Raw genomic sequence first — 11,942 nt, forward strand, 5'->3', positions numbered from 1 at the left:
CCCCCCCCCCCACCTTTCCCTCTCTTTCTAGGGGATGAGGTTTCTCTCTTCCCTCCACCTTCCCCTCTGCCCTCGGCTCCCCGCCCCCCAGCGCCCAGGGGCTCCTTATCATCATCACCTCCTTCTCTCATTACCTCCTTCCACCTGCCTCCTCTCTGAACCCTCTCCCGTCTCTGGACTTCCAAGCCCTAATCCCCTGGTTGCCAGGACGGCAAGAGAAGGGGTGCTGAGGAGGGAGGGGGTGCTGAGGAGGGAGGGGGGCAGAGGTTGACAGATCAGGGCCTCTCTGGAAAGGGCGGGGCATCATCTGGGAGCGGCGTCACCCTATATGCTCTGGGGATCACCCCCTTCCTCCAGCAGTTAGTGGGCAAGCAGGTTCCTTCGGTCACCACCCTGCGCCCCCAGGAACTGTTCCTGCCCCCCCCACACACACACACACTAGGGCTTGACCCCAAGGGATCTACCACTGAGCCCCAGCCCCAGCCCCCTTTCTAGTCTTTATTTCGAGGCCGGGTCTCACGGGGTGGCTGAGGCTGCCCTCCAACTTGCCATCCCCCTGCCTCGGCGCGTCACTAGGATTACAGAAATGGGCCTCTAGGTCCTGTCCTGTCACGGAGGACATCAGGATCTGTGCCATGGGGGGGCGAGGGGTGGGGGAGGCAGCAGTAGATTTCCAGAGAGTAGGGAAGGAGGTTGGCTGGGGAGGAGGAGGCCAAGGGGGAGCCTCCAGTTCCAACCCGGCTCTAGGCCAGTGACTCACTCACCCTAAGGTCCTCCTGGGTTTTGTCTCTAACAGGGAGGGGTTGGATTAAATCTGTGAGTTTCCAACTCTTTTCAGGTGCCCCGGCCCTCCCAGGAGGTGGCTGGCCGCTATGGCAGGGCTGGGGGGTGGCCGGCGAGAGCAGCAGCCAGCACCTGGCCCCTCCAGGACTCCCGCGTCCACCAGATACGGCACCGACCCTGACCACAACCCCAGGTGTTCCTCGGGGAGGTCAGGGCCTCCACTCACCCTCCCTGGTGGGTTACCCAGGTGACTTGGCCACCTCCTGTCTCCCTGGCCCAGACTCACTCACCTAAGTTAGGCATGGCTCATATGGAAACCTCATCACTTCCAAAATGAGCTCGCAGACTGAATATTTCCGCAACAATATAAACCTCTCATGTATATATTTTATTTTTTGAGGCACCAGGAATCAGACTCAGGGGCCCTCTACCACTGAGCCACATCCCAAGTCCTTTTTATTTATTTATTTATTTTTGAGACAGGGTTTCACTAAGTTGCCCAAATCGGCCTTGAATTTGGGATCCTCCTGCCTCAGCCTCCTGAGCAGCTGGGATTCCAGGTGTGCATCATGCCACCTGGCTGGAGGGTTGTTTATTGTCACACCTGGAATGGGAGGTGCTTCTGGTTTTCAGTGGGTGGAGGTCCAGGATGCGACTACCTGCTGGGAGCCATTAGCCAAGTAGGTATGACAATTTCCTTGCCAGCGTACCCCATGTTGCTGACATTTTGCAGTGACATTGAATGTAGTTGACCTTGCTCAAGGACCAGGGCGGATTAGGGTGTTCCTGGTTTAACATAATCGGGTTTAGGGCGTTCCCAGTTTAGGTTCCAGGTTTAAGGTTTAAGATTATTCCTGCTGGGAATAGGGCGTATCCTGCTGCCTAAGTTCCCCTTGAGTTCTCACGGGATTCAGACAGTATATTTTGGGAGACAGAAGCCCAGTGAAGGTGAATTTGGGAGAGAACGTGGATTTGGGCAGAGAACGTGGATTTCCCCAGAACGTGATTGTAGACGGCTGGTGTGAGTTCGGGAATAAAGAGTTGCTGTTTGAATCTGCAAGCTGTGTGGTGGCTCGTGATTTGTGCCCAGCCAGACTGCGGCAACTACCCAGCCCAGGGGGAGAAACAGACCCTACCAGAGAGTTAGTTGTGCCCACCTAAAGCAAGTCATTCCCACATTGTTTGTTCACAGATTATTATTCTATACTCAATCACTTATTTAACCCATTTCCTGAGTGCTGATACCAGGCACTGGGGAGGAGATGCAAGACCAAGACACAGAAGGGGGCCCTACCCCCAAGGACTTCACTTTACCTTATATTCTCAACTCCCGATGGCAGGAGCCAGGATATCACACAACAGGATTCATGAATTCCGTGTTATAGTTAGGAAAAGAGGCTTGCACAAGATCAAAGTCAGGACTAAGAAGACCGAATCTGAACCCAGGTCTCCTAACTACAAATCCAGGGCTCTTTTCATTACTCTACACCATAAAATATTTGAGCTGGGTATTGGGGTGCAGGCCTATAATCCCAGAGGCTGGGGAGGCTGAGGCAGGAGGATCACAAGTTTGAGGCCGGCCTCAACAATTTAGGGCTAGGGGTGCAGCTCAGCGGTACGGCACCACTGGGTTCAGTCCCCAGTACCACAAAATAAGTTTTTTAATTTTAAAAGAAGTAGTTAGGATTCAATGAAACCGTAGGAGCTAATAAATGCCACCTACTGCGGACATCTCAGACACTGTGCCAAGGGTTCTACAGATTATTTTATGCAATCTTTTCCACCACTCCAGGTAGATGGCACTGTTCTTCTGCAAGGAGGTGAAATGACTGACACAAAAGTCCCCCGGACTGGAGGAAGCAGCTCCTGGATTCGCACAGAGTAGTCTGAACTCCAGACCTTGCCCTTTTACCCAGAAGCTGAAGAGCACATCACCCTGGGCCTCTGGCATCACCAGCATCCTCCAGCGAGCTCCCTTTTCTACAGCCAAACAGAGGGAGGCCCTGAAAGAGCCCAAGACTCCTCTAGGAAGCAACAGTCCAAGAAGAGGTGAAATCAACCCTACCATCAACCTAAGATCCTCATCTAAGATCCCCAGATCAGCCCGGGGGAAGCTGGAGGAGCGAGGTGGAAGATTCTCTATGAAATAAACAAAAACAAAAACGACAAAGGTCAGGCGTGGTGGTGCACGCCTGGAATCCCAGTGGCCTGGGAGGCTGAGGCAGGAGGACTACAAGATGGAGGCCAGCCTCAGCAATTTAGCCAGACACTGTCTCGATATTTAAAAAATAAAATAAAAAAAGGGGCTGGGGATGCGGCTTAGTGGTTGAGCACCCCTGGGTTCAATCCTTAAAACAAAAACAAAAACAAAAAAAACCCACAAAGGCCCCAAGAATCAAAATTTTAAAAAAGTAGAGGGTGGAGGAGTGTGGAGTGGGACAAAGAGCTGGTGGTGGAGAATGAGAACAGGGCTGCCTGCAGAGGAAATCAGACCAATAGCGACCTTGCTGTTGGGGGAGGTTGCCAAGTGTGGCTTCGCTGACTTCTGCTCCCTGGACCCCGCTTCCCTCTGATCTGGCCACCCAAGCTAACAAAATTCCCCGACTCCCTAGGTCCTGGGGAAGTGCCTGAACACACCCCACTGCCCCCCACCCCATTTCTAGCCACCAGTGTCAGGGGCTGTCGCTGACCGAGGGACAAGGAGACCCCGACATCCCCAGGCCTCAGGGACATGGCTGCACCCCCCCAGGGCAGTCCCTGAGGGGACCCCGAGGTGGCCTCCAGAACACACCTCCCCTCCATCTCCAGGCTCCGCTGAGCTCCCTGCACTTTAAAGGCCTCCGCTTCACTAATGAGGAAAAGAGGCCTCGTCTGCGGGGCCCAGCCCACAGGGAGGGGGCCCAGGCACCCTCTGAAAGAGGCCGGTATTTGTTGTTTGTTGGTGGTGTTTTTTGTTTTGAACAAAACATAATCCGGGGCCTTGGGGAACTTGCAATCTGGCTGGCAAACGCAAAGGTCACTGCTTTCCAACCAAGGGCAAGCCGAGCCTGTGAAAGGAGACCCAAGGAGGGGTGCGGGGAAGGGCTCTCCCCAGCCCCAGGGGGTGCAGGGGGTCTGGGCAGAGAAGGGGCGAAGGAGGGCTTTGGACTTCTCAGTCAGACTCAGGTTCCCGGGCGCCGGGTCCAGGAGATGGCCCTGGTTTTCATTTGGTCCCTTCCCCCAGCCCACAGCGCTGCTCGGCCTCCGAGATGATTAAAACCAAAAGAATTTTAAATGTCTGGAATTCGCTTTCCACCACGGATGCCTTTTGGTGTTTTTTCTCTCTCCCCTCCCTGGTAATTTCTCCTCCTGGGAGAGCCTTCCCTCCTCTCTTCCGGCCCAGTTTGCCGGGAGACGATTCCCAGTCCACACCAGTTAACTTTGTTTTGATTTAGGGGAGGAGAGGGGGGGTTGGGTGTCTCACAAAGAGGAGGAGGAGGAGGAGGAGGGAGGGTGGAGAAGCCTTGATCTTACTGGCTAAAGTTCCCAGAAAAAGAAAAAAAAAGAGAAGAAATAGCTTTCAGGGGGGAAAAAAAAATCTGCCAAATGTTTATGTTCCCACAAGACTCTGCAAAACCTTTTCAGAGACCAAAGCTAAAGTTCAGGGCGAAGCCAGAACATGTTTCTTCAGGGAGAAAATCTTATCAGCATGCACACACGCCAGCACCCACACCCTTGGTCAGGTCCCCACCTTCTCCCCGGGCAGGCTGGGCCATCCGCAGGACAGTGGGGGTGCAGGGGTCGGGTGTGGGGTACAGGGCTCCAGCTCACCTATCCCAAGTCCAGGCCAGATCTGAACATGGAGGAAACCCCTGGCTTCCACTGTGATTCCTGAGCAAACGCGGCTCCTCCCGGGACACCCCTGCTCTGGCCCTCGGAAACCAGGACCTGCAGCCATCGCTCACAAAATTCATCAGAGAGGTCCGGGGCCCCATTTGGGAAGAGCCAGTCCTTCTGGGGAACCCTCACAGGATGGCAAGCAGTCAGAGAACTGCAGCCAGAAGGTAGCTAGGAGACTGACCTTCTCATTGTATGCTAAGAAGACAGGCCCAGGTCACTGAGGAAGGCCACTCCATTAGGGGCACAAATGGTGCTAGAGCCGCATCTAGATGGGCAAGAGCACGTCCTTTCTTATTCTGAATCTGGGTCTTGCTAACCCTCCCAGGCTGGTCTCTTTTCCATCTCCATCCTCAACCTACTTGCAACTGGGATTACAAGTCCCCAGCTCTTCCTTTAGGACTCACAGAGGCCCAGGCCACAGAGACCTGCTGAGACACAGAAATGAGGAACAGACACAGAAAACACACACACACACACACACACACACACACACACACACACACGGGAGGTTTGGATTCCAGTCCAGCTCTGTGTCCAACTCACTGGATACACTGCCATCCTGGGCCTCTCTGATCCTTCATCTGGACCCGTGGTCTCTCTGGGTTGGAAGCCCAAGGAAGGTCCTGCGGCAGAGGCAGAGCCCTGGGCGCTCAGGTCCAGGGGTGGGGGCCCAGCAGGAAGGGCATCCTCTCCCTCCCTTTCCCCCTATTTCCGGTCCTGTGCTCTGACCCTGTGGAGCCGGGGCCCTCCAGGGTTGAGAACTCCACCTTTTCATGGGGCCTGGGTAGGACACGCCTGGAGTCCCGGCTTGCTTAGGAGTCTCACCCACCGGCTGCCAGGACCGCAAGTCAGACGGAGGCCAGCCTGGGAGATTCAGGGAGCCCCCTGTTTTAAAATAAAAGATAAAAGGGGCTGGGGTGTGGCTCGGGGGCAAAGCACTCCTGACTGAATCCCCATTTCCAAAATGGAAAAAAAGAAAAAGAAGAACAGGACCTTTTCCAGTCAATCCGACAAGCCTGGGTCCAATTTGGTGTGGTTTGGCCCAATCCGTCTCCCTGAGCAGCAGCAGCTCTTCCCCATCTCGAAAACGGGAATGATGGGCAGATTGGGGAGCCCCTGGCACAGCCTCCACCTGGGAAAGGGAGGCCTAAGTGCCTGGCCTCCCCCTTCCTCTGAATTATCAGTGAACATCCCTGTTCTCTTCCAGGCTTCAGGCCCCAGATGTGTGTTCTGCTCTCCCCAAAGCAGAAAAGTTCCCCTGAACGGCCTCTCCCACTTCTGTGCGCCCCACTTCCCGGCACAGGGGTGCACCAACTCCCCTGGGGACCCCCTCCAGCTCCTCCTGCGCTGTGTGACCTGGGCCGCTCCTGCAGTACCCCAGGGCAGGCCGGGGGAGCCAGAGGCACACACCGCTCTGGGGATGAAGACTGGGCTCCAGTGGCAGGCCCTGCAGGGCGGGCCCAGGGTCCTGGTTCCCGTGGCCTCACCCCCTGGCTGCCGGCACCCCCCTCCCCCCAGCACGGCTCTGCCCAGTCTCCCCTGGTCTCCCTCTCCCTCCCCACCCCCTCTGCTGCTGGCTGGGAGCAGGAGGTTATGAAAATGAGCCGCATGCCCAGGAGACTGTAATTATCTGCTAAGTGTGAAAGCCAGAGTGATTAATTAAGAGATAATAAAAAGAAAAGGAGGGCGAGAGGGGGGCCTCTCGGCTTTGCTTTGATGATAGAACCTGAGGTGAGCCAAGCAATTAGGGGAATCTTTATCGAGAGTTAGCTATAATCCACAAATTATCAAGCACCAAATGCTCCAGGAGCAGGGCGCATCTCACTCCCGCCGAGTGACAGACAGACGGACAGACAGGGAAGGACAGCAGGAGGAAGGGGGCCTGGGGAGCCTCCGGCTGGGGGGCGGGGAGAGCCGGGGCAAGGGGGCCTCGGGCTCTGCTGAGGGAGGCCAGCCACCGAGTGGGCTGCGCAGATTGTCCCCGTGCCGGCCACAGGCTGAGCTCCCAGGACCCCGGGCCATGGCTGTCCTATCCTCCTACCCTTGATAAAGGGGACACTACCTCTGAACACATGCAGGCGGCCCCACAGGCTGGCTCTACCCTGCAAACACACAGCCTGTCACTGTGTCCACTCTGCACTCCTCTCTGTGGGGACCAGGGACCCGTCTTCTTGGAGGACCTCCTTCCACCCTGTCCTCAAGGGGACAGACCTCACGGGGTGCAGGGCTGCCTTGTGCATGTGGGAGCCTGTCACAAGGCTGGTGTGACTGCTGCAGGGGCCGCACTTGGCAAGGTGACCCCAGGGCTCCACATCTTTTCCTGGCCTCCACTCTGGTTCCAAAGCCCTCCTCCTCCAGGGGGCTCCCTACCTTCCCGTCTCTCCTTCCCACCTGGATCCATTCCTTCCTCTTGCCTTCCCTCCACCCTCCCAAGGAAACTTCCCTGACTGACTGCCCAGCTGCAGTTATTTCTAGTATTTTCTCTCCCCCGCCCCCTTCAGTGCTGGGGATTGAACCCAAGGGTGATCCACTGCTGAGTCACACACCCAGCCCGGTTTATTTATTTATTTTGACACAAGGTCTCACTACGTTGCTAAGGGCCTTGCTAGGTTGACTGAGGCTGGCCTCTGAACTTGTGATCCTCCTGTCTCAGCCTCTCAAGCAGTTGTTCTTACAGGCGTGCGCCACCGCGTGTGCGTGGTTTCTAGAGCCTCTTCTATCCTCTTCTGCACAGCAGGCGCATAACAGGATTCGAAATCCGCCCCCATTATTTAGATGATCTAGGTATTTATGTGTTTGTATCGGCTAAGTATGGGTTGCTAACTCCCCTATTGTAGTTACCTACCGAAGAGCAGAAATGGAGTTGTCTTCTCCCTCAAGTTCAGGTTTAGAGCTAAGAGCTTGCGGTTAGTCGGGTCCAGGGAGATGCCCAACTCCTTCCTCGGGTTAGGAGACTCCCAAAGGCAGGCCCCCCCACGGATGCTGCAACCTGCCCTTCCTCTGCCCACACTCATATTGCTTAGTGTCCACCCACACAGACTGGGCCGAGGAAGGACATCCTGTGATTCTGAGAGGACAATATTCCTGCCAGCACAGTTATTGACTGCGGTTTGGGCCACCCTGCCACCAGCCCTGTGCCCACTTCCCTCCCTACCTGGCTTCAGCAGCAGATGCCAGCATCTCTCCCCGCCTGCCACCCCCACCCCCGTGGCCAGAGAGATGGGAAGGACAGCAGAGCTCTCAGGCCCCCAGCTGCTCTGAGCTGCAGAGAAAGGGAACCGGACAGGTAAGGGCACAGCGTGACTCAGGCAGGTTCCTGTGAACTCTGTCTTTCTGGCCCTGGCTGGAGACACTGCAAAGGGCCGCCTCGGTGATTAATTGGAGGGCAAATCTGACTCCTCATGAGAGAAACCTCTTTGGCTCCTCAGAAGCAGCTTCACCTAGGCTTGTTTCTTAAGTATCGGGAACTTTGCCTTGAAGTTTGAGAAAAATGTACAGACAAGAGAATACGGAGGATGCATTCTGTCACAGTCCCTAATTAGACTGCTTCCATGCAGGAAATGGAAAAGTTTCAGGTTAGACACAAAGAAGAACTTCCTGCTTGCCACAGAGTATCAGATCATGAGAGTGAGTGAGCAGATTTAGCTGATGAAACTCCTTTTTCTTTAAACATGGATGTGCAGGTTGACCCCCAGTTAATTGGGTCTTAAGAGTGCGACCTGGAAGCTGAGTGTGGTGGCACATTCCTGTAATCCCAGTGATTCAGGAGGCTGAGGCAGGAGGATTACAAGTTGGAGGCCAGCCTCAGGGAGACCCTATCTCAAAATAAAACATAAAAAAAGGGGGGCTGAGGATGTGAGTCAGTGCCCCCGGGGTTCAATCCCTAGTATGAGAGAGAGGGAGGGAGGGAAAGAGAGAGACAGAGAGAGAGAGAGAGAGAGATCTTAAGAGTCCAAAGAGGCTGAGGGTTTTTTTTGGTTTTTTTCTTTGGCGGCAGGAAGAATTAAACCCCACGGCACTACAACTCAGCTACACCCCCAGATCTTTTTATTTTTAAATTTGAGACAGCCTTGCTAAATTGCCCAAGCTGGCCTTGAATCTGTGATTTTCCCCAAGCCTCTGGGATTACAGGGGTGTGACACTGGACGGGCTGATGTTGGGGTTCTTAAAGAACCGTCCCTCCACGTTCCTTTCTGACATCAGTTTTATTTCTCCGTTTCCAGGAAGCCTAACCTGATCCGTCAGGCCCCTTCCTTATTTACTGTGAAACCCCTCAGGATCGATGCTCATGGTCTGCGTGAGCTCCCATTCACAACTACAGATGGCCACGTTTTGCATGGGAAGGAAGACAGGATGAAGGAGAATCAGTGGGGGTTCCTGTCCGAGTTCCCCCACAGAACCAGGAGACCCCTGAAGGCAGGAGTCTCTCCTCTCTGACCTCCAGATCTTCCTCTGTAGCCCGGAGCTCTCACAGTGATGGAGATGGGAGGGAGCTTGAGTCAGGGCGCCACATTGGCGAGCAAGTGTTGGGTCCACACAGAATGAGCTGGCATACCCGGAGAAGGTTCCCCACCGCTCCCCCAAAATCATGTCCGCCCCCCCCCCCCGTTGAGCCCAGGACCTCCCTTCCTCCCCACCATGATGCGATTGGCTCCTGACCCAACTTTCAAGTCAAACCAAGAGGATCAAGACTCTGCACAAATGCTCTGTCAAAATGACACCCCCCCAAATCTCCCATTGAGAATTATGAGGACTTTTCATTTAAAAATAATAATAATAAAATGGAATGGAAATGACTGGCTCAGGCACAGAGGAGTTTCGACCAACACATTGGCCAGTTGCTTTTCAACTCGGAAGCTGGCAGCGTGAGTACAGATTTGGCAGGGAGTGGGTGGGGTCACCGGGAGGAAATGGACAGGTCAGCGTTGCAGCTGAGGACAGGCACACACAGGCAAGCTCTGCACCCTCTCCTGTCCCACGACTCGCTTTCCTAAAACAAACACCCCGGGACTCCCGAATCAATGATCCATCAGGGGGGTGTTACACAACTAAAGCTGGCTGAAAAGCAAACTCTGTTAATGAATTCTATTTTACCTTGATTCCCATTAGAATGGCTGCAGATCTATTTCCCTAGAGGAGAGCATGCTCTCACACCTCAGGAGTGTGGTCCTAGGACAAGCGTCTGGCACCAGCCTTTCGGAATAGAGAGTCTACCCAGATGTTTCGTCTTGCAGTTCTGGGATTGAACTGGGGGTGCTCCACCCCTGAGCCACAACCCCAGCCCTTTTTATTTTTCATTTTGAGGCAGGGAATTGCTAAGTTGCCCAGGCTGGCATTAAACTTGCAATCCTCCTGCCTCAGCCTCCCAAGTCGCTGGGATCACAGGTGTGCACCACTGGCCTGGCTTTCCCAGATGTCTTGTAAGCACACTAAAATTTGAGAGGCCTTTGCTCTCACACAATGAGTTGAAGACTTCTGGAAAGACAGTGGTTAAAATGATGCTCAAACTTACCATGCACTGTCCTAAGAGTGCTCCCCCTCCCACCCCTTTGGTACCAGGGATTGAACCCACAAGTGTTTAACCACTGAGTCACATCACCAGCCCATTTCTAAAATTTATTTTCATTTATTTTTTAAATTTTAAGACAGAGCCTCGCTAAATGCTGAGGTTGGCTTTGAACTTGCAATCCTCCTGCCTCAGCCTCCTGAGCTGTTGGGATTACAGGCATGCACCACTGCTCTGAGGTTTTTTTTTTTTGTTTTTTTTTTTTTTTTTTAGGGCTTAAAATAGGTGGGTAGGTGCAATCATTTTACAGATGAGGAAACAGAGGCTCATTCAGTCTCCAAATCTAAGACACAGGCCTAATTATAAACCAGGGTACTTTCCATTATTCCCTGAGCCTCCCCAAAGATCCCTGAACCCCAGAGACCAGGGATTACCCACATTGCTGGTCACTTCCCTTGGCACCATTAGCACAGACTTATCTGTATTTGGCCTATTATTTGTTCATCTCTCATTCTATTGTTTCCTCTCGGGTCTGCCTTGCACTGTGAACCGTGGAAAAAAGCAGGCCCTGTGCAATATTCATAACTATGGTTTATTGAGTACCAGATACTGTTCCTTAATATATTTTCATTCAATCCTCATAACAACCCTTCGAGGTAGGAACAGTCATCTGCCTTTTATAGACCTCAGAAAAACTGAGGCTCCAAATAACTGACAGGCAGAGGGGCCGACCCTCCCACGGACCTTCTAGTTAGGAGGTCCCAGGGCAGTCTCGGGGTCACCCAGTTCCGGGGACGAGTTTGTGTCTTATGACATGCCCCTCGTCAGAAACCTAAGGCAATATGTGCCAACTGAATCCCTTCCGATTCAGGCTTTCCAGGCTCTCTTCTCAATTTTCTGCCTAAACGGAGAGCAGCCTCGGTCCAGATAATCCGGAAGCCATTTCTACTTGGCTTTGCATCGCATCCATCCATTTATTTATTCATTCATTTATTTATTTTGCAAAGTCAGATATATTTTTTTTTCCTTTCTAATTATATTTGGCTCCCACTGACATTAAAATGAGTCTGCATTCTCCCTTCACCCCCTGACTCACACCAGGCATCCCAGATGTGTGCCGGGCCATAGGTCCTGCAGCTTAGAATCCAGCATCATGGACAGAGTGGCAGGCCTGGGGATCCTCCGAGGGGTGGGAGGGTCAGCGCGGCAGCATGGCCCAGCTGGAGGGGGTGGGGGCAGAGATGGGCAACGGGGGCAGTGTAGGACCTCTGGCCCTCAGCCCGTCCCACAGGGAGTGCAGTCAAGCCGGAAGATGAGGGGGGAGGGCCGGGCAGGAGGAGGGAGGGGCTGAGACACGGAGCAGCAGGTCAATGGCTCAGGGTCTGGGATTAAAACCCAGTTGGGTCCAGGCAGTAGGTCTTTCTGGATGACTGGGACCTCGAGACCCAGAGCTCCACTTGCCAAACTCCCTACCCCCTTGGAAGATGCCTTCTGGGGCTCCTCCTGTCTGCTCTGCTCTCTCCCACAGGTCCATCTCTGCCCCTTCCCTTTAAGAAGCTCCCAGTTCAGCGAATCGAATGGGAAGACGCGGTTAAAAGCACCTCCCGGCTCCACAATGCTGGGTAATGGAGCGAGCAGGGCCCCCAGGCTGTTCCTGGGAGAATTCAGACAGGAGGGGGCCAAGTCACAATAATTAATACTAATAAAAACTCTGCTGATGAGGAGAAGCACGTTAATTTAGAAACCAAGCCCTATTGGGAGGGGGTGGGGGTGG

The 11,942-nt window shown here is 53.9% G+C and overlaps 1 protein-coding gene and 1 long non-coding RNA gene across 5 annotated transcripts in view; one reads left to right on the forward strand and one right to left on the reverse strand.

The window, feature by feature from the left end:
- LOC125620237 overlaps positions 1 to 2,953 on the forward strand; it is a 5,028-nt gene extending 2,075 nt beyond the window's left edge. The window contains exon 2 of the long non-coding RNA XR_007351839.1: positions 2,576 to 2,953. This is a non-coding gene — a long non-coding RNA (uncharacterized LOC125620237). The remainder of the gene's footprint in view (positions 1 to 2,575) is intronic.
- Positions 1 to 7,759, reverse strand: part of Kirrel1 (kirre like nephrin family adhesion molecule 1) — an 86,586-nt gene extending 78,827 nt beyond the window's left edge. For 2 of the 4 annotated variants that reach the window (XM_048814642.1, XM_048814641.1), the window contains exon 1: positions 7,508 to 7,759. In XM_048814642.1, the coding sequence (XP_048670599.1) occupies positions 7,508 to 7,676 (169 nt within the window). In that variant the 5' untranslated portion in view covers positions 7,677 to 7,759. The remainder of the gene's footprint in view (positions 1 to 7,507) is intronic. The other 2 variants (XM_015502633.2, XM_048814643.1) reach the window with 1 other exon arrangement.
- Positions 7,760 to 11,942: the final 4,183 nt, after the last annotated feature.

The sequence above is a fragment of the Marmota marmota genome, unplaced genomic scaffold (genome assembly GCF_001458135.2).
Source record: "Marmota marmota marmota unplaced genomic scaffold, marMar, whole genome shotgun sequence".
NCBI classification, from domain to species: Eukaryota; Metazoa; Chordata; class Mammalia; order Rodentia; family Sciuridae; genus Marmota; species Marmota marmota.